Source organism: Corapipo altera, unplaced genomic scaffold (assembly GCF_003945725.1).
Source record: "Corapipo altera isolate COAL_440 unplaced genomic scaffold, ASM394572v1 58, whole genome shotgun sequence".
NCBI classification, from domain to species: Eukaryota; Metazoa; Chordata; class Aves; order Passeriformes; family Pipridae; genus Corapipo; species Corapipo altera.
In genome coordinates this window covers 10,044,082-10,071,303 of record NW_020884898.1, presented here as the reverse complement: position 1 = coordinate 10,071,303, position 27,222 = coordinate 10,044,082, and the positions used below count along the sequence as shown (strand labels likewise).

At 38.1% G+C, this 27,222-nt stretch overlaps 1 protein-coding gene across 4 annotated transcripts in view; it reads right to left on the bottom strand.

Annotated features, from left to right (window-relative positions):
* Window positions 1-27,222, bottom strand: part of ROBO2 (roundabout guidance receptor 2) — a 1,057,727-nt gene that overhangs the window by 881,217 nt on the left and 149,288 nt on the right. For 2 of the 4 annotated variants that reach the window (XM_027648666.1, XM_027648667.1), the window contains exon 1: window positions 9,900-10,175. The exons of 1 other annotated variant lie outside the window; for it this stretch is intronic. In XM_027648666.1, the coding sequence (XP_027504467.1) occupies window positions 9,900-10,023 (124 nt within the window). In that variant the 5' untranslated portion in view covers window positions 10,024-10,175. Of the gene's footprint in view, window positions 1-9,899; window positions 10,176-27,222 lie in introns of those variants that run through there. One more of the 4 variants, XM_027648669.1, reaches the window with a different exon arrangement.

Sequence of the window (27,222 nt, the reverse complement as noted above, 5' to 3'; positions counted from 1 at the left end):
AAGACAATGCATCCTCTGTAGTTTGAATGGTACAAAACCCCTTACCAATAATTGTGTTCCTGTCAGATTAAAGAGCAAGAATTTACCATCAGAGGACACCAGAAAGAAAATTAGTCAAGATGCTGAGCCATATTTTCCCAAGAATATAAATTAAACAAAACATATTGCCACGAACAAAGATGTATCTAACACATTTCTCATGATCTGCAATATTGCCTCTAACTCTCTCTATAGGAATAATTCAAGGTAACATTTCTTATTAGTAATGCTTTTCTATTTAAATACAGTGAAAAAGCTATTAAAACCAATTGAAACAAATTAATAACTCTCTTATAAATAACCTCTGTAGATAACCACGTGCAAATGATCTTTTAAAAATTAGAAGATAATTGACAAGTAGAAGAAACTGTGCACTGAAAGAAGGAGATGAGAGTCAACATAACCAACATGCAGATATAAAAATGGTGCCCAGGAGCTGTAAAGCAGAACAAGATCTTAAGACAGCTCAAGGAGTGAAATTCCATTCATCTTGGATTTTGAAATATATCTTATGCTAGGTTGCTATAGAAAGAGTAAAGTCAGGCCATGTTAAGCAGAGAATTTCTCCATCTCACAATAATAAAACCAATACATTAACAAATTAATTAAGGGGAAAAAAAAGTAGAAAGAGTATATGTTCCTCCTAAAACAGAGAGGTTGAAGTTAAGTTCTATGTAATTATTATCCAAGAGGCTTTTTTCTCAGAATCCCAAACACTGGGTCTTTGCCCTGACACACAATAGAGCATCTCTGTCTTCACACACTCTGCAGGGAGAGTCCATCAACAACCTTAGAGAAGTTACCTTCATAACTCTACTGCAACTCCATTCTTCAACTCCCTCACCTTTAAAATATAATTTTCCTTCAAAACACACAGTTCAACAGCATGAAAGAATTAACTGAGATTAACTTCTTTATTTCTCCTATTTCCCTTCTGCCTATCTTCAACATTCAAAAGCAGAAGTTTACAACTTTTCTAAAAAAATGAAATAGAATTTCAGCAAATCACAGTCATTCTTCATTTTTTTCCCCACAATGACTAACAACAGCTAGAACATTACTCAGATTTCAAGACTGTCACTTTTTTTTAAAGCAGAAGACAAAAAGTCTAGCATGGAGGAAAAAAAAAATTGAAAATGTAAAAACTGACTCTTGTCCAGATTTTTAATGAACTTTTTACCCTTCACCATGCTCTATAACCTTAAATTAAGTATGCATTTGTTCTTTTTGTTATTAGACATGTATTCCTGATCTAAGTTTTATGATATCTTCGAAATGACTTTACACATAAATTGAAAATTGTTGAATTAAGTGGTTTTTGACACCAAGCAGACAGTAAGCCATTAATACATGTTCTCTCCTAGTGTACAAACCCCTACCAAGTCCGTGGCTATTTGAAGAGATATAACTGTAAATAGCTCTGTCAGACCTGCTGCAATACAATGTAGAGCAAATAAGGATTGTAGACAAATTCTCGAGCCTTACCACTATCACCAGCAGTATGAAACCACCTTAACTAGTGGGAAATACTCTGCAGCAATAGGAACTGCATCAGTGTCACAACTTTTCCTCTGTCTTCATCACCCACAGGACTTTTCCATGCTCTCATCTTCAGATCAGTCTTTCCCCAGCTGCCTTGATCTGTTATTAGACAAGCATTACCCAGTAAGAACTGCTGTGATTGATGATGAAGCACCAAACATTTTCTCCAACTTTCAGAATAATTTTGTAGGTTTTTTTTTCATTTCCTTAAATTTTTACATATATAACACACACTTCCATTTTTCCCCTCAGTTTGGTTCTAAGCAGTGGGCAAACCATTTGCTCCTTTACTTGTACTTACACAGCTAAGGATCCCTGTTTTCTGTTTTTCCACTGTCAGTACAATGGACCTGCAAACAAGGTTAAATTGCCAGACCAAAGACATTAATCTCAGGTAGTGTGACTGAGACTGTGACTTTTCTCTTTCTAAATGTTCCAAAATTACCAAATACACTTTTAATGAACACACAAAGTCCAACTGGTGGGAAGTTGATGGTTAACTAAGACAATGTCCAGTGTTAATGTGAGTATTTATTCAGCATCCTCCCTGGGAAAGACAGTGAAGAATAAGGGTTTGCTGCTCTTTTGCATCACCACAGACACATCCGTGCTCAGAGCCACAGCAGGAATTTTACTGGTGAAGTCTCCTCACAAATTATGCAAGCACAGAAATCACAGATGAAAGGGAACAGGGAGTCTGTGAAGGGTGTTGGTATTCAGAGGACATGGGAGCCCAGAGAAAAGAGGAGCTATGTGCTTAGTCATATCAAAACTTTCATTTTTGTGAGGGCTGAGAATCCTTATCTCTGGCAGCTTCTGCTGAGTGACCAGCATCTCTCGAAATAAAACAGGATTTTATCTCTCTCTTGTTTGGTTGGTTGTTTTGTTTTTTTTTTCCCATTAATTCAAGCTTCCTTATGCAAGGAAACACAGTAATGAAAAAACCACTAGTTTTAAGGGAAAACCTTAGAAAAGAGAAAAACTTTTTGATGTTTCTGAATTACTGCGCTTCTCTGTGCAATACAGATGCAACCATGAATTTGTTTAATTATTCAGCTAGTGCAAGAGAGTGAAGTTTCAAACCCAATAAGACAAAATCAGTGTTAGGATGAGAGCTAACAGGACACAATTTGGCCAAGAATAAGAGTTTAGGATTCAGATATAAAAGACTGAAAAAGTAATTTCTCTTGGAGGTGCTGTCATTACTGAACAGCAGATCTAAAACATCAAAAGCTTTCCATTGCTGGCAATTCAAGTGTCATTTAACAAAATTAAATAATCTGTAAAAACACCATATGCCCCTGCCCCCCCAGTTTTGAATGTATTAAGCAAAGAAGTTTCCATGAGGTTATTTAGTAATGGCTCTTGAAAGAAGTAGTATACTCTCAGTACTCTTTAGATCATGCTTTGAAGTCAAAAATCAATAGTGTTTAACTGACGAACAACATTGTCCTTCAAAATTGGTAGAAAGGGAAAGCCAAAATAGCTTTTTCTCAGACACTCTGGTCTGTGTTTAAGCCTGTTCATCATTTTGAAAGAGCACATCTGATCTGTGCTCTTTCAACACCTCAAGGCAATTTACGCATGTTCATTTTACTTGTAGACAAAAGTAAAGAGAGTTTGCTTATGCTTGCTAGTTTTCTAATGTCAATGATGCTTTATGGTGGTTCCAAAATCTGTTTTACACCAAAAAAAATATTAACATGCAAATAACCAAAGGAGAGGAATGTGTATGCACTGGGGATGAAGCATTATTTAAATATTCCTTCTGTTTTATAACTATTTGATCAACACAGTTTTTAATATGATAGCAAACATTTCAAGCACAGCTCCAAGCACAGGATGTGGACACAGGATTCAAAGGAAGGCACTAACTTATTAAATCTCCCTTTTTTTTTTTTCTCTTCTGGATAATCTGGAGCTGAAGGGTGAAGTTATGTAGCAACTTGAACTAGCCTAATTCGAGCCATGATCACAATCTCTTCTCTCTTTTGTGTACTAAGTTCCCCCATGACCTGAGAGCGTACAAATGAAGGGATCACATCAGCCAGATGGATGTTATCCTCTCTTTCATACAGCTAATTGCTGACTGGATCAGCTCCCTGGGCAAGGGGGCCGGTAGAAATGGAGAAGGTGGAGGGAGATCCTGCAGACAGGACTGTTGGAAGTTGAAGGAGTCTGAAAACCTGGCTCAGACTGACTTTATCTACCAAAGGATGGCAGCTCCTTCTCAATGAAACACCCTTCCAGTCAATGTTTTTTTCATTACAGTTTAGTTTTGTGCAAACATTGGTCTGTTCTCAAGTAGATGTTACATCTTCCCCTCATTTCCTCTCTAGTGACTGGAATAGCCCCATCACTTTTCCTCCCTTCCAGCTGAGAAGAAAACTCTCACAATCTTGTTTTTTTCGTTGCTCCCATCTCCATCATCTCTGCTGGTATGAGATTGAATACAGGTCACCAGACTTCTATAAAGTATTTCAAATATCTTCAAAGAGATGACAAATAGACAAGCACATATTCCAGCACAAGAATAGGCACAGGAATCTTTACATATCACCAGAGTCTTTTAGAATTCAGATTTGACTCTGAAAAAGGTGGTGTAAAAGAAGGTGCAAAAATTTGTTTGTTATCATGGGACAGGGGCTAAATCTAGACCTTAAAGAAAATAGAAATCACCCTGCATCCAAATATGCTTTTTCCTTTTAAATATATTCAAAGCAAAACTATTAGAACATCTTGGGTACATCAGATCACATACTGTGTGTAGTCACACACTTTATGTACTTACAGTCAAACTAAAACTGCAGATCCACAGTTACAGTACTCAGTTTCTAAAATTAGATTTTTAGATCCTTAGCTGTGCATAAAGTACCTCCTCAAATATATTGAGCTTCCTTTGAATTTAAAAAAAAAGTGATTTTTTTTTACTACTTGAAATCAGGTTGCCCTTACAAAACATAGGGAAATAATTTTAGGACCCTGAGTCTGAAACTTTTGGTCAGCATTTCATAAGCTTTTCCAGTGTACAAGTGTGTAGCAACATATTTAATGTCCTATGATTTAAGAAATACTGTTAGTCATACAACATGATAATGTATTAAAAATAATTAATGTACTTTATCCTTGAGATTACATAAAATAAATTACTTAAATTAGATAAATGGCAAACAGTATAAAGTGTTACCCTAAAAGTACATAAAGTACACAGTGAATCATACCAGCACAACGTGCTTTCCACATGCTGCAACTCAACAACCACATAAAAAGCTCCATTTTACCATGTCCAACCAGACCCCTCATGCCTCACAACAACTCACACTGAAACCCAGGCTACCTAGGTCCACAAAAATGCCTCCTTTCTACTTTTCCTTCTTCAAAGGTCCCAGCCTCCATCCCTTTATCCTCACAACCCTGCAGATGTGAGGGATATGAGAACAAGTACCTCCCGATGAAAAAAATAAAAGCTCTGTAAGCTTCCCCATGGGGGAAGTGAACAGTATTGCTGAGAGGCTGCCAAGAAGACATTGAAATGTCTCTAACAATTCACGGTGCTTGTGATGTGTGGGACTTTGTGGCTGTGCAGAGGCACTCCATTACAAAATGCACAAAGTCTCAAGGCCCTGTTTTGACCAAACTCAGTGTGTATGCACCACAGAGTTGTTCTGCATGCAAATATCCACGTACTTGCGGTATCTGGGTGTCCAGAGCTACCAGGCACCCAGCAGCAGTCTGGTAACAGCCCTCCAACTCTAATACTCTAGCCATTATTCTAATAATCTAATACTTTACCTCCAAATTTGGAAGATCTGAGGGGTATCTACTTTCTGTATGAAAGCAGCTTTATAGAAATTCTCTCTTCTTGGCTAAGCTTTGACTTATGCTTTTAAAAACATTTAAACTAATGTTGATGCATCTTAAATAATACATGTGCTGAATACACGTGCTGTTCAATCTATAGGGAGACAATCTCACACACAGAGCTTTGTATCACCCTTACCAGTAATACCTAGCCAGTGACACTTAAGATTTCTCACACTAGTACCTTTTGCCATAAAAATGATTAAACTGCCATAGAGCTGAAATTGGAACTGAAATATAAGGCTGGATCACTTGCATAATAAACTTTGATTTAGTCATTAAAGAGATTATTGCTTCACTTCTGTGTAGACCATAAGGACAGTCATCACCCTCATCTGCTTCTGCGGGGTGATGCCCTGTGGTTGCATTTTATTTTTATTTCTCCAATTTTATCACAAGTAAATCAAATCACACTATAAGTTCTGAAAATGGAAATTCTTTTGGAGAAGCACAAGGTAGAAATGAGCAAACAAGCCTTTGGGGAGAAAGCATACCTAACCTGCACTTCCCAGCTCCAGATTGGGACCCTTCCCTCTGAAGTCTTTTCATCTCAAATTCCTCTCCCCAGTCCTCAAGGTCTTTTCTTCCCTTGGGGGGTGTTGCCATCATTGCTGTCAGATTGTATTCTTATGCCATGGCACCCTGGGATGTACACAGAGTCTCCCTGTGCTCCCCAACTGGGGTTCACCTCATACCCAAGGACCATCCCACAGCGTCTCAGTGTCTCAGTCATTCCAGCTGGAAGATGGACGAAGTCCTATTATATGGAAACCACCATGTAAAGAGTGAGGCTCTTCAAAGGTGCCCAACAGTCTGAGTGGGCACAGTTATGCCCCAGACGGAACGCAGGAGATGTTTCCAAGGTGAGTAAAGGGTTTATGTCCTCCAAGAGGAGTTGTCCTAGTGGTCTCACTCTTTCTCTGAATCCTTTCTGTCACACAGCCTTCCACAAAGTTATAAAACACACTGACATCTGCCAGCAGACAAGCACCATGTGTGATTTTGTTCTCCCCATGCGTTCTGCTGTTTGCCAGGCAAGACAGTACCCACCACGCACAGCACAGGACGGGTGCTGCCCTTGCCAGTCCCTCAACCAGGCTGTGGTCCCCGCAGTGAGTGTGGACACAATCACTTTCTCCCACTCATTTTGGCTTGTGCTGCTTATCCAGCATGACACAATATGAACACACCCAGGAGACATTTGCTGTTGCCAGGAGATCTGTGAATTCCCATCACTGCCCCAGTTTTCCTTAGTCAGGATTTACTACTACTTTGTTGCTGGTATGGGTGAAGTATTGGGAGGGTTCCAAGCACAACACAAATGGATGGCTTATTCCCAATCTACAGATGCTTCCAGGTGCCATTGGACAGACACAAAGCACATCCATGTGCATATGGCTGGATGAACTCAAAACTCACTTTTCTCCCCCTCAATATGATATATGACAGAGTTCAAACACTGTGGAAACAAATTCAGAAGGGGATAGGCATTAGCAGTGCTTGAAATCTACTTTCTAATTTAAGATAAAACAGTACTTAATCTCCCTTTTCTATTTTTTTTTGTTTGTTTCCATATTATAAATTCTTCTTATAAACTTGAACCACAGTATGTTATTTTGGCTCAAAGGGAAAAAGAAAATGCAGTTGATTTGTACTTTCAGGTTCTGATTTCAGACTCCAGTTTATCTTGATCATTAGTTTATAAATCCTGATTTAAAGCACTTGCAGAGACTGCATTCCAATGAATTATTCTGAAAGGTTTTCTGGACTGCAGACTTAAAAACACCTAGAGAAGAAAATAGTATCTTTACATTTCTCCAGGCCCACATATAGGACTCATTTTACTCCCTGACACCAGACATTGAAACTAAATCAGGAGGTGGTTTCTACCCATAATTCCATTTTCATGTAGTTGTATGTCGATAGGTTTTTTTTCCGTTTGAGTGAATTCCAAGGAGAAAAATACAGGCAGATAGAGGTAAGTTTGTCATAAATGGAGAACTACACAGCAAGACCACAGAAATTATCTTCTCAAGGCTTATAACTTCAGCAGTGATGTTTTTCATTAATTATACCAGAAAAATTTCCAGATTCATTAGCCTGCACTTGTACTGATCATGATCAGGGCCAACAGAGCCACAGAAGACCAACACTTTCCAAAGATGCTTATACTTTGCAGCACTGTTGGAACAAAATATGGTACATAAAAACTTTAGAGGGTGGTCTAAATCAGTTATTATTGTCCACCACAGAAACTGACTTTAGCATAAATAGTATTTTAAGTCATACAGTGCATTTCCAGCTGCAGGTATCCATCTTCACCCTTCCCCTCTGAACAATACAGTTGGAAGTTGGTATGCAGGTCTCTGGCTCTCCTGAATCTCTTAAAAATGAAAATAATTAAAAAAAAAAAAAAAGTCTGTTTCCATTTTGGGATGGGTTTTCCAGTGAGCTGCAGAGGAAAAGTTTGCACGCTGAAATTTCACCAAGAGACAACAGGAATTCCGTGTGCACACCAATAAAAAACTCACATCACTGATACATGAGCAAAAGCTGATCCTTAATGGTTAATGGAAAGGGGAGGTGCATACATTACGTTTTGGAGGTCAGAAACATTCAGACATTACAACACCTGTCTTCTGACAGATCCTGAACTTGAAACTTTCACCAGTAACCAGGCATCATCTTCAAGTCACACAGTTCTCACTGTAATATCTACCTAGTAAACTACTGTACAGCAGCTCTGTCTAGTTTTTTGCTGATTCAGAGCTTCGAGTAAACAAGACAAATTGCTTCTTAGCCTCCTTGAAACAGGTATCTCCCTTACAGTTTGTTTCAGTGGCAAGAAACACTTCCAAGAAAAGCAAAAACCTGTATTAAGATATTTTTTTCTGCAGTTGGATTCATGGATTGTTTTCTACCCATGATAAAAATTCCTAAGTGTAGCTCTTTACCCCTGTCAGGGAGTAGGTAAGAGACCAAAGCAATACAGCCCTCATTTACCAGATTTAATTGAAAATGGGAGAAAGGGGAAAAAAAGTTAACAGCATTTTTTAAATCCCAGGAACCTGACAGTGACATATATTCCTAACCCACATACCTCTGAGAGGAGGTCATGCTGCCCAGAGTAAATAACAGTTTGTAATTTGCAACGAGGATACCCAGCAGCAGCACTGTGAGATACATGTGATAATGTGATTTACAGGATCAGGAAATAATTTTCAGATATACTGTGCTGTATTAACAGTCCAGGTTAAATGTGTGCTGCAACTTTTTCCCTTGAAGGTATAGTAGATGGAAGATTAAATGCAACAAAAGGAAATACGGGGTGGGAGGGGGAGGGAGGAGTCTCCTGCTGAGATGTTGTGATAAATTATTAAAACTTCTTTTTAATGTTGATGCTACTCTTTAACCTCAGATCACAATACTGACAGCAGAGAGAAACTGGAAGTGCTATTAAAGCTGTGATAAACACACCATGCTGTAGCAACACTTGTATGGGGAAAAAAAAGGGGGGGAAAAAATCCTGGGGGTGCCTCCAATCAGCAACATCAACAAACAACCAGGGAGAAAATATCAAGCTATGTACAGTCCACAGTCCTTCAGTCCCAATATTCATGAGACACCATTTATGCTCACTGGGCTATATTTGATTATGAGACCTCAATAACCCATGTTTTCCATAAACAAATGTCATGCAAGGAAGCAAAACAAAGTGAACTTTATGAAAAGGCACATTTAGTGAACTTTTCACAGCACACACAGGGTAAATCTTCTCAGCAGTTTTTAACAGAAGAGAAAAATGGATTGCTGCTTTCGAAAATCATAAGTGTTTTCTCAACACAGCATTTTTTTTTTATAAAGTTAATGCAATTTATCTTTATTAACACATCAACACCGACATAGCCAGTCAGCCAATTAGTGCTGCTGGCAGTGCATTTCACAACATTCATGTACTCTAAAAGAAAAATGTCTGTCTAGTCATTTTTACCACATACACTAACAATTTTGGGCTCAAGACAGGCTGCTTGATTTCTCTCTCTTTCTCCAACACTTTAACCCCCTATGATTGGGGTAACATCCCTTCCAATAAAGCCACAAACGTCCCAGAGGCTCCGTAATGAAAAGAACAGTCTGATTTCTCACAATCCGAAAAAACACCGGTTTCTAAATATCATACATTTATTTGTATAAAGGCCTTAAACATTATCCTGCTAATGATGCAAGGCAAAGTAAAATTCCTGCAAGGAATATGTGCCTTACAGAGTCAGTCAAGCAAACTAACAAGAAAACAAATTAAACTCCATCTCTCTTTTTAGCATCCTATAGCAAGCCCACACAGCAACCTGAAATCTGAGTCACTCCAAACAGCATAGGTATTCTTAGCTTACCTCTAATACAGTTTTTTTAGAATCTTACCCAGACATCCATTACAAAAACTTTTCCTTTCCACTTACCCCCCTTCCAGTGTTTGCCTTTGGTCCTGCTAAGCTTGCTCAGGGTTGGTCCAGAGAAGAGCAACATCAAAATGAAAAGAAGTTCAAGCATAGTGATTTTCCCCCTTTTCACTGATGATAACATTTCCACAAGTTATTTTAAAAAAATATATTAAAAAAAAAAATTAAAAAAAATCTTACATCTTCTCTCCCACTTTCTGTTTGCTCAAGAAGGAGTGATTAATCACTGAAAAATTAGAGCAAGGAGTAGATTTGCTCTCCTCAGACGTTGAAGTAATATCTCAATGATGTAGCCCTGAGGAAAGCCACATTTCTCACTGATCCGGTTTTTCCCACACAACATGCAGCCAGCACCGCTGCTACTACAGTAGCTATAAAATAATTTCTGCTCCTCACTTTGGTTTCTGTGGGAATATATTCCTCAGCTTGCAGCGTGAGCTTGATTGAAAATGATAAAAACAGTAATGCTTGTGTCCAGCAGAAAAGAGGAAAGATGTCAGGATTGTGAAAAAAGATGAGAAGCAGTTGTACTGACAGCTTTAAGCCTGTCTGTCTGATCCTAATAGCTGTGCAACCAACCAAATTGCTCTTTTAAGAGTAATAAGGCTTCAGTGAAAGCTGGTGTCACTGCCACTTGGGTAGGTAGTGCAGGGCTTGAAAATCACCAAGGAACCTGCTAGAGATAACGACTGCCACGGTCCCAGCTCCGAACGCAGAGGGCTGAGCAGAATACAGTATGCACAGGGAGCATTTAATCTCTATTGTGTGCAGGAGATTTCCTGCTTTACAGTGTGCCACTGCTCAGGACTTTTGACTGCATTTTCTTAAGGCTTTCTTTCATATTTTAAACTAAAATGCAAGCTTCGACACACTAATCACTTGGAGCATTCCTGAATTACTGCATGGGAAAAATCCTGCATGCTTGCCTTTTTTTTTTTTTCTCTAAGTAGCAAACAGGAAGAACAAATCCTTAGCAGTAGCAGCAATCTTTTTGCTGCACAGAGCAGCTATGCATTTTATATTTTCACTCTGTCTGTCCTTAGGATCTCCCAAATCCAGAGAGGTGGGGGCAGGGGGTGGAGAGAGAAGGAAAGGGAAAGGGGACATTTAAAAGTATATGTTTTCAAAATAACAGATTTTAATAGATTTTTCATGTAATAGGTGTTACTGCCACAGAATTAATATAGCTACCTACGTCTACAGATGTCTGTATTTTAGAATGCTAAAGATGGATCAGTAAACACAAGACTTTCTGTGGAAAATTTTGTATTTTCAAAAGGCTGCTCCAAGAAAAATTCCTGACATTCAGACTGCTCAGTCTTGAGATGCCCAGTGCTTACTTAAGTATGCCCAAAAGCTTGAATTCATCTCCAGTTTGGCATTTAGTTGCTTCCATATAAGCATGCAGTACTCAAATCAATGAGCCACAAACCTTGTGCTGTAGATTTATACAAATAAAAAAATCAATGTCTTTGGAATGACAAAGCAGTGATGGTCACAAATTCCCTGAAGTTATCACATTTGCAACCACAGACATGATGCCCTTTTCAGCACAACATTAAAAAGATGATATTAATAAATCTGAAGCCTTGCTTATTCATCTGAATAAAGAATGATATTTTGACTGATGGAGACAATCATGAACATCTAATATATGTTCAGAGATTTTTTTAAACAAACAGCATGTAACATCACAAACAGGAAATATTTGGATTTTGCCACCACCACATCAACTATAAAAAAATCTTTTATTTTATTTTTAAGTTCTACAATGTATTTATGGACTTGTTAGAGGATGTAACATTTGCATTTAGACAGGAAACAAACACATGCTGATGTACAGTAGTTTTTCATCCCTCTGTGCATTAATTTTTAAAAGTCATAAGACAGCTTACCAGATGCTGAGTCTGATACATCAAGGATGATGTTTATGGCTCTAAGTTGCCAAAAATTGGGTCAGTATCTATCATGTAGAGTCACTAAGCTGCAGCTTCTTGTGTTAAATTTCTCCATCAAGACATTCTTAATCACCATTCTCATTGCTAATAATTAAAACACCATTTCTTCTATTTCTCTCCCAACTGTTACTGAAATGAGGCTGGCAGACACTTGTGTTCATTTTGAATGCCTCTGTAACAATCCCCCGAAACTAGCACCATACTGACACCTTGAAGAATCAAAAAAACTTCAAAAAGTTTCAAACTTTTCATGTCCAGATAATAAGATGACTTTAAACTAAAAAACTACCAGCCCCACCCTCCTTAAGTACCACTCTGCAAATTCAGTAACTTAAAAGTTTCTGTCAGCTTTCTGCCAGCTCTGACACGTGCCTCCAGCAGCATCAACAGCACCAGGTATGGCTTGAGCAGCAGCTCAAGTGATGTGGCAGGAGAAGGAAGGACCATCCAATACAAGAACATAAAGAAAACCACAAGAACATGGGCATGCTTGGTTCAGTCTAATGCCAGAGGCGCCCAGACTTCCACTCTGCTAATGGTTTTCTGGGTTATTTTACAAAAGGTAAATTATTAAATCCATTTCGGATTCTATTAGGAGTGAGCAGGCAGACCTTCAGGGAAACATAGAAAAAGTGTCACTTACGGAATTTAGTGGGTTTTTAATGTCCTCATTTCTAGGTTCATAAGTATTTCAATTTTGCAGAGTTGAAATGCCTCCAGAGAAAAGATATAGTTTCAAGAAAGATTATACAAACTTCATAGGGTGAAACATCAGAAAGACAAATAAAAGAAACCCAACGTTTATTTTTCTTTCGAGCATCGTGATTTTTAAGTCAACATCGTGTTTTAGAGATGTAAAGGAACTGATTTGTAATTCTACTTCATGCTTTGAACGTGTAGCACTGGAAACAGAGAGAAAAGTAAGCAATCTAAAGTCTACCTTTGTGTCTGTAACTATTACAACAAATATTCCTCTGAGAGCTACAAGACATTATTTTAGCTAAATGTCCCTGACATCAAACCAGTCCTTGTCCTTATCAGGGTCTCTCACACCCTCCAAGGTCCTCCATGACAGCTTACAGCAGTCGTAAGTATGAGACTATTTCATACTTTCTAAGCACAGAAGAACTTGTATATCATGACAGACCAAATATTGATCTTGCCTGGCATCACACCCTCAATAGTGGTCAATCTCGGACGCTTATGAGAAAAGCACAAGAATGATAATAAAGTGTTAGTGGAGCTTTCCATTTACCAACTGCTGCTTGTGAAAGGCTTTGAAACTTCTTAACTACAGATTCTATGTCACAGCTATTAAGCTTGATTAGAGAGTGACAGACCTGTACTTCTTGACTTTGTCTAGCTCCTTTTTTGATTCCTTTATGCTTTTCTCAATGCCCATAAACCCTATGCCGTGAGTCCCACATATTTAATTACTTGCAGTCTGAAAAACAAAATTCCTCTTGTTTCTTTGAAAAATATATCTTATCATCTTATTGAGATAATTTAGGGTCTTCCTTATTAAAATGAAAAAAAAAAAAAATCCTGTTCACCTTTCCTCAAATGTTTTCCAGTGCATGTTTTCCAACATACATTTCACACAACCTGTTCCAGTAAGAAAAGTCCTGTCCTAGTCTTTTCTCAGACTAAATATGTTCCATACTCACAACTGTCCTTGCTGCCTTCATCTTAAGTATATCCAGTTCCAACTTAGTGTTTATGAGATGAAGTCGAAAGAAAAGCCTGTAGTTTTCAAGATGAAATATCAGCTGCATATTCTCTCCCTCACTCCACTCATGAAGCCAAAGGGCAGCAGATATGATTAAGCTGGAATTATGTTTATAAATGCCTACAACATTAATGAATACAGAGGTTCTTTTTAATTAACAGAAATTTAGGATGTTTGCTCAGGGGCAGCATACTTCAGCAACCTAAATAACAAACTACCAGTGAGATACTCTGGAAAAGATATGCTCAAGTTAGTTTAATCTGCAATTGGTGTAACCAGTTATTTGATCACCCTTCCTTTCCATATTTTCCCTCTTTTTACTAATGGCTATCTGGCACAAAAGACTGCTGGTATAAGTACTTGATTAAAATCCTCAAGCCTAAATAAATAACAACAACTTCACAGAAGCCTGAACATCAGAGGCCCTGAAGAACGTGGTCTTTTAAGGGTGATACCCTGGAGAGGTCTGTTGCTTTCAGACTATAGGAGGGATAGACAGAAGCCTGGACAGTTTGCTTGCTGGTGTGCTTTCTGCCCCTTTGTATTTGCCATTCAGATTCCATTTCACTATGAGGAAGGTTATGGCCTTCCTCAGGATCCCTCAGGAACACTTTGACCAAACCCAGCATTCGGCAGTGAAGGCATTTTTCATTGTACTTCCTGGCACTTTGTACCTGTAGCATTGCCTTAACATTTGGAGAAGTTCAGGAAGAATTGCAGCCTTCACTTTTCCCATTTCAGAACACTGGACTATCAAAATGAAAAATTAAAGAGATTGCAGAAAAGAAAATGGAAATAACTGCTTAGAGAGTCATGACTAGGAAGCGAAGGACTGCAAACAGAAAATGAAATGCTCACCCCCTACCCCAAGAAGTAGTAAATATTTTATTTTGTCCTATCTTTCTCCTGTTTGATTCTCTCAAAGATCCCACACAGCCAGTGTTTGGCAGCATGAAAATGCCCATGACTAAATGAACTTTACAAAAGGAATATAATCAACACCAAACACTACAAGATGGAAATATCACATCCCTTCTTTGTAGGCATGAAGGATATCTTTCCTCTCCCTCCCTCACCATACACAGAGGCCCAAGTTGCCGTAAGCCATAATTAATTCAGTTCTTTTTAGGCATGAAAATTGTTTTGATTTTAAATACTTTCAGCTTAAGGCATTCTAAATATCTGTGGAAACCTCCTGGGGATTTCTGTTAGCCACAGACACCAATGGAAGCAACATTTTTGGGTACTTGTGACATAATACAGTACCAAATAAACACAGAGACTTCTTAAATCAAAAATATATTTGAAATTCCTTCCAGTTCATGTGATTTCCGAGGGTCAAGAAACCAGTGCTTGCCAGGGCAGAATCTGCAGTTCCGCTACAGGTAAGACTCAAAAACCACTTATATTCCCCCTTCACGAATATAACAAAATAAGATGAAGTTCTGACAATCATTTCATGCCAGTCCCCAAATACTGTGATCATTTTGGTTTTTGCTGGTAATAAAGACCCACAAAAGGGTGTGTCTTCTCCATAACTAACTAGTAGCTCTGGTTCTTCCATAAGACAACGGGAAAGTTTGATATATAGCAATATAGCAATTTTAGTGAGGTAGATGCAACACATCAATAAAACAAGGACAACAAGTCCAAAATTCCCATTGCTACACCAAGGATTTTTGTCTTGGTTATGCTTAGGGGCCTAAGATCTTTCCAATACTCTTCAAATTATATAATGTAGAGTGAAGAGATGCATGAAAGCTATTATTTTGTACTTGTCAATCAGGATTTATCTAAGGTTTATATTTAAGTATAATAGGAATGATAATAATTCTCTTTGAATTTAGCAATTATTCCAGTCTTAGTTATGCACTGTTTCAGTTCAAAAAGTGTGAATTCACTTGATGGAGTTTGTAGGTAACAACAAACTGCTTAAATATTTAGTAAACATTGACAAAAATTCAACTTGTAGCTTTTTCAATATTTTTAATAAAATTATGAATTTAGAAAATCTTATCCACTTCATTAAACCAAAGATTCTAAACTCTTTCAGCACTGACAACATGCTATACTCTTATTTCAAAATGTAAGGGTTGAACTGTATCTACCTAATAAATTTATTGCTGTCTATGTATAGCATAAACAATACATGCAGTTAAAATACAATACTTTAAAATATATCTAACTATATGCAATAATATATAATAATTGCTATTTATTTAACAATAACACAAATTGTTAAACAAATGCATGTGCTGTTTTCAAGAAACTGCTTCAGGAAGAAAAATGCTACATGAAGTCATAAATCACAACAGGATGTATAACCACTAATGAGACACTTTACTGAGTTTTGTACTACACACTGAAAATGCATTTCTGTTTGTGACAAGGGGGAAGTCTTAACTCACCTTCCATGACACTTAAAAGCTTTAATTTTTTAATAAAAAAATTCTAGTTATCATTCACAGGAAAAAATATGTCCAGACCACATTTCATTTTTAAAATAGATCTTTAAATTGGAAAGTCTCAAAGCGTTTTGTGTGTTTTCCAGTTTATTGACTTCTCTGGGATTATTTTAGACCTAATCTTTAAATTCTTTTAGATCTAGACTTTAAATTTTTCTATGCACAACTTTGAAGCCACAAAATACCAATCTGGTCCTTTCCTCCTGCTTCCCATTAATTTTTGAAGTGCTTTGGCACTGCAATACCCAGTAGCCCCATTAGAAAGAATTGAATAACATCAATCAATCAAATATCTCCGGATGTAATCCACAGAAATTAAACATGGAAAAGACAAGTTAAATCATAGACTATTTCGCATTTACCTAAAATAAAGATGTGGGAAGACAAGTTCTGTTGGTAAATGGAATTAGATAGGACCTGAAATTTTAGACCAGAAAGAAAGGAGGACCAAGGTGTGGCAGAGATCATTCAGGAAACTACTGGTGACAAGAGATACATCTGCTTTCTCTGAACACATATTGATCCGGTCGGTTTTACGTTCAGGATGCCTCCAGTGTTGCTGAAGGTGTCACGTTTCAGGTGACTTGAAACAATGAAACTCTGACTAATTGCAGTTATTAAAGATATTAGCTTACTTTTCCTTTTCTGAGGTATTGAAGGTTCCCTGAGGACACATTCAAGACAAAAGGTGTAACGGTGACTCCACAGTTCTGTCTTTGACTTCGGAAGTGAAGAATCCCGTTTGCCAGCTGGGATTCCAGGTACAAATTGAAAATACCAACAATTACCAGACAAGGGTGCAACGTGTCACCATGAAAGCCATGCCAAAGTACCACACTGCTCATACACCTGCAGCTTTAAACCCTGGAGTAATCTTTCTGAAGAGCCCCAGATTCGCAACCCACTTGCAAAAGAAAGAAGTTTGGTTTGGCTGTTTTGGTTGGGTTGTTTGATCACCGCATCCAAGTTAAGAATAAATGTCTACATGGCAGAAAAAAACCCTGTGACATACCTGCCTCCATCCTTTCTTAAATCTTTTGAATATAAAGGAACAAGAGAATTTCTCTAACTCTATGGATCTATGAGTGTCTTTGAGAGACAGCAAGTATATTGTATAATCAGCATTTGTCTGACATACTGAGACAAACGTTACATAGACTCCTGTTAAGCAAGTACCTGCTGTTGCATTTAAAATGTGTTTGGATTTAATTGCAATTTGTTCAAACTGATTTTGTTTACAACAGTGCAAAATCAATTGCTGATTAAGGACATGTTCAAGTTCTGCATTCATTCTTTTTCCGTTTGTATTACAGATACAAATAGCGAGAAATAAATCTGTATCTATTCTGTAAAATGAGGCCAAAAAAAAATAATCTATTTTACAGTGTTTTGGTGTTGCAAAATATTTACACTTCAGTAATTACAGGCTATATCTGCTCAGCTGTGTTACAGTAGAAGACAAACCCAAACTACCTGACAATCCACAGTACCTGCTTGTGTTGGGCCCGTCTTGCTTTTGTTGGGAGGTAGCCCATCACACAGAGACATTCTGTACCAGAACTGGATCAGATGCTCAGAAATGAAACACTGACAGAGCTACCACAAGACACCTCACCTGTCACAACCATAACTGACAATCCTGAATTCAGTCAGTCACTGATTTTTTTATTTTTTTTTTTTACTTTTTATTAGTACTGCAGAGCCCACACTAGCAAAACAAACTGGACTGCTTTTGGGTGTAGCTCATACATCAGACACTGCTTGATAGTTACATTCCAATGCCAGGGCCAACCCCACTGGCCTATAACTAGGGTCAGAGGGTACACACAATGATGTTGCACAAGTGTAAGTGAGAGCAGTACTACAGAAATATTTACTAACAGTGCTGATTCACAAGGCAAAAGATCTTAGCAGGATTATAATCCCAGCCTCAGTCTGTTCCATCTGATGCTAGAAAACACAACTTATTTTTCATGAATTGAGAAAAGTTTAAATGTAAGTCCTTCAGAGATAAGTTCATCCCCAACCCCACCCTGCCACACCACTGTCAGAGTATCCCACTTTGGTCTGAGGCCACACTTCAAGCATGGTTTTGTAATAAAAAGCATTATTTCTTCCTCGGATGGTTTTTGTCATTATAGATAACGGTCTTCCACTCATTCATAAGAATGATTTTCTCTTTAAACAATTAGTAATACTAAGCAATTATGTAACCCTTTGACTGAAAGTGGCTTTCAGACAAGTCATACAAAACCAGTGTCTGATTAAAAAAACAAACAAAAAAACCAACAAACAAGGAAGTACATAACTTTCATTGCTGTTAGAGGGTCAAATACTGTTAGTGGAGCAAAATTAGAGTTGGGTTATTCTTCCCTACCTGGATGTCCTGTGCTGCAGGCTCAGTAGAGGTGGCATTATAAGCATGACTGAATAAAACAATTTATAATAAGGTTTCTGCCTACAGCGTCGTAAAGACGCGTTACAGCAACACAGTAGGAAGAAATGTGATCTTTCATTGGTTTCACTTCAGTGACCAGGGGCCAGATGACAGCAGATAATCAGCAAGGGCTATAATTTATCATGGCACTGTAAGGCAGAGCAGTTTCCCAAGACAAGCTGGCACAGCAGCAGATCACCACCCAGGGAAGTTCATCTCCAAGGCCCAGGTGTTCAAAGAAGTGTGCAGGCATTTGCACACACATACAGCAGCGTGTGCCAAACCTCTGCTGCACACACCTCGCTCAGAGGTCGAATGAAACAACTGGGAATTTGCATACATATACGTATTTTTTTTAAGCCACCTAAATTATGTGAATAACACAATGCACTCCAGTACCTTTTCCTGGTACACCGATTTTAATAAGGTCACTGCCTATGTGTCTAAAAGCTAATAATTCTGCTCTTTCCCTCAGCACGGAAAATTCTGCCCGACGCCGAGTTGGTTGCTCCGGCTTCAAACAGCGCACTAGAGATACACCCAACAGGAATAAACTGCCTTAAGGTGAGGGATGCAGTGCCCTGACACATGTGGTGCAAATGGCTATAAGCATCATTCTTGTACCTGAGAAGTGAGCTTTCACTACAGACCTTCTCCTGAGGACCAGAGGCCTCTCAAAGGTACAATATCAAGGTTAAAACCCAAAGTCTGTGCTTTCCGTGGTCCTGAGAGCCACCAGCCAAAGCCCACACAAAACATGGATGCTGACACGAGCAGACCTTTCACTGCACACACATTAAGGTGAATCGGAGCGTTTTTACGCAGTGAGTTGAATCCTGACATCTGTACAAGCTCCTTTGTACAGTGGGATGCAAAGGATTCTGTAATTCAGCACTGGACCCTACAATATCATGCCAGCACACCTCTCCCTTTTATGTTGTGTTACTGTCGTAAAAAGTCAGAAACACTGACCTGCAATTTTCCAAAGTTTCTTGTCGGGCAAAACCATCAGGTCGTACCTGTGTGAGCATTTAATGGGACCAGTCACACAGGCAATTGATCTAATCTCAGATTGAGGCAGAGGCAGCCCTGCTCTTCCTCTAAGAGGCTGGGCCCTTTTTGCCTATTCATTCTGTGTCACCACCTTCTCTCTCCTCCTATACCAGGAGCCCCAAATCATTGTCCTGGCTGACAGCCTTGAAAACCACGTGAAATCTGTAAAAGCAAGTGGCACACATTCACTGACTTCCATGAAATTTAGATCAATCTTACAACCTTCAGCTTAAAACTCAGTGTCGTTTTCACTGCTAATTGAACAATTCAAAGTCCATCCATCTGAGCTCATATTGAAAAGAAGAGGTTTTCCTTGTCCAAGTAGAGTTAGTCTTATCAGATATGGACCCCATAAAACTTCTCTATATCCCTGAAATCAATTGTCATACACTTACTCCCAGCTTTGCCCACATCTGCCTTTAGCAATTTAAGTCTCATTCCCTCTGTGAAACAGGCAATAAATCACATCCACTGTATTGAGTGAAATATAAATCATAAACTTTGAAAAACAACGAGAAGTTTGTAGAATACTTTTAGGAGGTATTGCTTCAATTTGTAAAGCAAGGGGGAATCAAGTGTTGGAAAGGGGTTGGGGTCTTCATATGCCATTAAACAGCTCCTTAAGTAGATTCTTCTAAGATTTTTTTGCTTAAATGCATGTAGAGAGATGTGCCCTGAGGAAGTAAAGTCTGTCCTTACCTACCTTCAACTTTTAAATATAACCTCAACCTTTATTTTTCTGACTTCACTGTTTCTTCTCTACAAATGAAAATTAATTTCCTACTCCTTAATATACAAATCATGGGAATAATTTTGGAGTGATTTTTAGTTGCCTGTGAATTCTTCGACTTTTAAAGCTCTAAGGAAACTCTGTGATGTCTAATTATTCCCCAAATGGAATATATCTGTAGAGCAGTAATGTCTTTTAAACTTAAGTATAACTGGTCCATGCACCTCCGGCATCAAAACCCCGAAGCTGTGACTCCATGTTCTTGCTCCTTTGAAACACAAGAACTGAATACACATAGAGAGAATTATTTTTCCATCTTCCTGACATTTCTTTAACAATGCTCATAAACAAAAAGTGTAGTCAGACTAATGGCATTTCATACCATAGTTGTGTTGCTGTAGTACATTTTTAAGGGACATCATATCCTTAAGCTTCATGAAGTGCACAGACTGTTGCCATAGATTTCTTCTAATTATGTTATCTTCTCATATACCTTCCTACAGCTTAAAATATTTGAATATAAAAATAAATTCTGAAATAAATCTTCTTTCTACTAAATATAAAAAGACAATTTTGATTGAAGAATTCCATATTTTACCAAAATCAGTATTTCAGGAAGATAGTTTAAAATCAGGAATTAAAGAGCAGAACACATTCTCCAAAGCAAACTTTTGCTTTCCAAACCTCACTGCCATGTTTCACCAAAAAAAATCCAAACAGTAGAAAAAACACATTTACCTGTACCTAAAAACCTTTATGAAAAAATGGAAGTGTATTAATTTTTACTAAATTCAATGAGGGCTAAATCAGGCTGATATCAAGAAATATGTTACATCTACAGTACATGTTATTTTATTTATATAACATATTTCTTGTGGATCTAGTTTTCATTTTATATATTCAGAAATACTGGAAAGCAAATATAACCTCTACATTTACAATAAGTAGTTTTAATTTTAACCATAGTCTTTCAAAATGAATTTGCAACTGTTATTCTGACTTAGCCACTCTTTCAGATTACATCTATAAGGCTAAAGATAGAAGTGACAATTATTCTAAGATGATAAAAAAAAATTAAAAAGCCAGTAGAGTACTAGGCTTAAAAATTCTATTTGCATTTTATCTGTCACTGAATTTGCCCTAATTGTCCACTATTGTGATAATGTCTGAGTTGAATACTGTATGTCTGTATGTATGTTAGCACCCAGCAATTAATTCAGCAATAATTATATACTATTTCTGACCTCTTTGTGCAGCTGGCAGAGGGTGGGGTTTTTTAAATACATCTTCTGCAACTTTAAGTAATTTGAAAAAGTACAAAAATAGAGTTTAAGAACTATAGGAAACAATTATTTAATTTGCCAATAATTCCTTATATAGACTTGGAGGATTCACATATACATTGTGATTACATGCAATAAGTCTGAATTCTGATAGCGGTCCTCAATAACCTCTGTTGACTGATTATTTCTACAATTTATCCTGTGATATCCATGAAGGACACTGATTTTTATCTTGTTTAAAGCAACTATTTATTAAATGTATTTCTATAAAACAGATGGAGTACTTAAATGTTTTTAATATTGCACTGTGTTTCTTCACTAAAATACCTTTTTTTACTGTAATGACATCAAATGACAGAGACCCAATGCCATCTACCTCAAACAGTTGGCACAGGACTAAGAAAATATAGGTAACACATTTCTTAGGACTGCACTGGTTCAGTTGCTTACTTATTCCTCTGATATTTCATCAGTTTCTCAACAAGAGATGTTCCATGATTAGAGATATTTATAAGTTTAGAGAAGTAATTTTCCCCAAAGGTATACGCATGCAAGACGTGTCAAAATTAAATGTCAAAAAGAGTTAAAGATAAAATACTGATTCTAGTAAAATTGTAAAAACCTTTATGTTTGCATTTTTCTATGTGCAAACCATGTGTGGTTCATTAACATTATATGTCAGCAAGGTTGCAGGTCAATTTAGAAATCCAATTGCAAATCAAGGGAAACTACTTTCAAATGACGTCTGGCCTGACCTTCAAACCCTAATAATCTAGAGCAAATCAGATCATTAAATTATAAGCCAAAATTAAGTTTATGATTAATGGAGTTCAGAAAATGAACTACAACAGATAACTGGGCTTTATCCGGTCCACGGACTATTCATGAGCAGATCACAACACCGCAGGGTTCCTTGATGCAGTGCTTTCAGCATCATCTTAAACTTCCTCACTGATGAGTCCTCACAGAACCTCCTGATGTCCAGGTGTGGTGAGAGAGCTCCTACTGCCACAGCACCTGTTTGCTGGGCAGAGAAGCAGGGAAGGACTTCTACTTCAGGTTTGTGTGTGGGACTGTAATTCAGGTGTAGGTCTTACACTGAGGACATGAAAGATATGTGTTCCCTTGCACCGATCATCAGAGCCATGGCTTGGCACAGTTTCTGACATGCCCTTGGGTGGGACCTGTGAAATATCTGCTTTGACTGTGAGACCAATATATTGTACACAAGAGATTTTAGTCTCTGTTCCAGTGCTCCTCATGATGTACAACAAAACCTTAAAACTCCTATTTTTTTGTGAGGAAGAGCATTTCGCTGATCAAATATGAGGCAACAGGCAATTCCAGCTAAGTCCCATGGCTTCTCCTTTCCAAAGTAAGCACAAGTGAAATTAGCAGAAACCTTGGATCAATATCCCTGCAAACCAGAATTTATAGTTACAATATGGCATTCTGCTAACTTGTCAGCCTTAGCAGTAATTCTTAACAAGAGATTATTATTATACGTCAAAGTATGGACAGCACTGTAAAATGACACGGCTGAGTTTTCAAAATAATGACACCACTTCCTGGAAGGGGTGTGGGGGTGTGAGGGGGGAAATAAACCACCAAAAAAACCCCAAATTCACACATCGTATTGTAGAGCAGACTGAGATGTATACCAGTCTGAGATAATAATGAACAAACTCTTATGCTGTACCTATAAGACTTCCAAAGTGTGGATAACCTATATGTAAATAAAATAACACTACCATGTGGCTGCTTCAGAAAAGAGAATTATGTAGGTTGAATAAAACTGTAAGCAGATGTTTCCTGTAGGCTTCCATTAAGATAATGGTAGAAATACTTTAATAAGCACAAAAACCTTGTCAGATTTTGGCTCTTAGCTCCTATCAGTGTCAGAGCAGATGTCATTTTCCTCCATATGTTAATCTATCTACATACTTATATAGCTTTTATCATCGAAGTACCTGCACAATTCCTAATCCCTTAAGGTTCTCACAACATGTAAACAAAAATGGTCAGTTTACAAACAAGCAGCTGAGATGCAAACTGAGCCTAAGACTTGGGCAGTTTATAGTTGAACCCATGATTTAGAGGAGGACTTTTAGAAATCAATCCACCTCATTAGCTGCAAAGCATTTTACTCAAAGCCATGCACGCCTTTCATTTAAGGACACAGATTAACAAGTACATGATAAACACAAATCAGACTGTCAGTTCTATAATGAACAATTGAAGAATTAGTTTATATTCACTGTTGGAGGTGACCTGTTTTAGGATATGTGCTTTAGTTCAGCCCAGAGCCCAAGATATAATGATGTTGCCACCTTATCCTACACAGCAGAGTGCCCTAATTTCAGGAATACTTAGAGAAGCTTGCAGTGTTCAAACAATGCAAAACCTTTTAAAATGATTAATCCAAAGTCTTTGGTATCTTCATACTCCAGTACATATTATCAGCATATTTTATATATGCAAATTGCTGCAGCAATCCTACGGACTTATAAGGGCCCATATGCTGATTATTTCAATGAATAGATTTTAAGGCAGGAAAGGACTTTTAGAATTATTCCTTGTAGCACTTGTGATTGCTTATGAGTAGATGCTCATTTGAAATACCAGCCTCATGAAAAAGGACATAACTGGTGCTGGTACTACTGTTTCCAAGAAAATAATGTACAAATATTGATTTTTAGTGGTAGTTAAGAGAGTTTTCTATTTTAGGGTTTGCTTTTGTGTAAAACCAAAAATTTAAAATGACAATACACAAAGAAGAAGTTCTACCATAAAAAAAAATCTCCCATGGTCACAGATATACCAGGAGGACAAAGCAAGTGAAGACTTATTTTCTGCCACTGTGTCTTGTCACACAAACACTCACAAGGCAGCTACTTCGGTCCACTGTGCAGCATCAGAGCTTCTCCCCAGAAACCCTCAAGACCTGTAAGAAGGAGCAGCAGGACACAGCAAGGGGGTGCAAACACCACTTCCCAGGTTGCTGAAAGGAAAGGGCAGCTCTTCTTCTGAGGGTCTTGCCCTGCCCTGCTCAAATGGGCACCTTTGAGTTCGATATTTTATGGTTCACCATGACCCAGAACTCAGAAAGGCCCTGTTTTTTAGGAACTTCAGCAAATACTCCTTTATGTAAGTAGTGGGCTAAGATTTAGCTGGGGAGGATTGCAATGGTATGTGGCAGCACACACTTCCTTTCGCACTGGATCAAACCTCCCATCCCTCCAACTAAGAATCAAACTTTTCTCATGGAAGAGAAAGTGATCTAAGATCTTAGATCTCCATTTGTAAAATAGTGCTGTCTTACTTCCTATTGTAGTGACAAGACAAGGGGGAATGGCTTCAAACTGAAAAAGAACAGGTTTCGATTATGCATTAGAAAGAAAGCCTTTACTGTGAGGGTGCTGAGGCGCTGGAACAGGCTGCCCAGGGAACCTGTGGATGCCCTGTCCCTGGAAGTGTTCAAGGCCAGGTTGGATGGGGCTGTGAGCAACCTGATCTGGTGTAAAGTTTCCCCACCCAAGGCAGAGGGGGTTGGAACTGTATGATCCCTTCCAACCCAAACCATCCTATGATTCTATGATTACCTTTCATAAGAATTAGTCCAGGAAAGAGCATGAGAATGTCTAAGAGCAAGGAAATAATCAAGTGTAAATTAAAAAGTAAACGTTTAAAATATCATAGGTTTTTGTGTTATGCATTCTTGACTAATACTTAGTATTACTCTTAAATGCTTTATTGCATTTATTAATTTCAGAATTGTTCTGCTTTTATAGCTGCTGTCGGACAAAGACCTGAGTTCCCTTTGCTCTAGATCTGCCTCTCTCATCAAAGTGCATTGCAAAACCCTTCTTTAGATTAAAAAGTGTTCAGCTGAGCTGGCAAAGCTGGGGTCTTGGAGTAAAGCACTTTCACTGCAAAGTGAAAGTTTATTAAGGCCAGTCTCTTTTTTTGGTAGGACAGGACAATGACAAGACATGCACAGCCAATGCAGATACACAATCAGGACAGTACGTGCTGTGACTAAACCAGTTGTGTCTACTTACAGGGCTGCATAGCAGAGTGAGACTGTAGAAAGCCATATTGTAGGTACTACTTCTGTATTTCACCCATGATCTTAGCTTTGGCAACTAGGTGATCATGTATACAGTACCATTTTATTGTCCAAAACTGGATATGATGGCAATTTACAGTGAGAGGGAAATAATGAGGATGGCAGAGTAATCCCATCGCTGAGTCACCTGCGGCACGGATTACTGTGCATGTGTGGGTTTTCCTACAGCTCCCTCCCTAATAAATCAATGTTTTCCACCACCTCTTCCAAAACAGCAGTCCGTGACTGCTGATGGACCTGTAGAAAATCAAAGAAGGAAATCACAAAACAGTGCATGGGCTCCATCTCCCTGGAGACCTTTAAATAATAGTCCATGACTAAAATATCATAAGGCGTAGTTTGGAGTAGATGTGCATGAGAGATCAGATAAACTATTATTATGTATTGGTCAACTGTTTTAACAAATTAAGAGGGGTTTTATTCCTACTTAGAGGAATTTCAAAAGAGATTTCTACATTTTAATAATGACAGATCAAATTTTACATCACGCATTTACTATAGAATCATATATATATATAAATATGTATATGTAAAAGACATGTTTACTTGTTGGGCAATTAAAGAATGTTTGTGGTATTAAAAATTTTCATGTGTCAAAGATTAAATGTACCATTTTGTAAATAATAGCAAAATCCCACACACATAGTAATCCCACATATTTTGGCCTAGATTTTTTACCTTCATTATCTATTTTTATTTTTATTATCTTTCCCTGTCTTTCATTTTCTGAGGGAAGGAGAGGAATTAAATCCTTGTAGAGTAAAAGCACTTGAAATACCTTAAAATGCAAGTATTTTGACAACTGATAAACATAAGGCACTTAGGGTATAGTGATACACAGGATATTTGACTTCACTATAGGTCTGAAAACGAATGCATATGTAAGCGAATATTCCTTAAAAGCCCCCAAGAACGCCAAGCCTCAACTAACATATTGCTAATCTTCTGTGTTAAAAGGTAAGAAAAGAGACTGTGTTCTATGCTCTTGGATGGTTCAGGGGAATGCTGTGACCCCGTGAAGCCAACAGCTGTCCCGCTCCACCCCTCCTCTCCCAGCCGAGCAGCGCTGAGGGCAATGAGCCGTACCAGGCTCGGATGTGCTCCCGGTTGACCCGACCAGGGTTGTGCTCACAGGCAGCAACTGCAGAGAACAACCCAATGTGACAGCAGAGAACAACCCAATGGGCCACGGGAGAAGGTGCTGAGGGCGAGATGTGGCTGCTGATCTAAGCACTCCCTCGCAGCAAGAATCCCAGGCAAAAATACGAGCAGGGAATTTAAGCCAGCCAAAGGAAAGGCTTTCACCAGGTTAGACCCGGAAATCCTTAATTCTTCTGGAGTCAGAGCAAGTCGATACCAACAAGCCATCTGTCCCAGGAGGTACTCACAATCAAATCCGAAAAAAACAGTCGCAATAAATGCAGCTAATAATGAATATACTCAAGATCTAATGGTGCTGTGTTTATGTAGCACTGATAGCCATTATTAAACTGAAAATCTGTAATGAAGAAAAACTAAAAATATCCCCCAAGTGTCCAG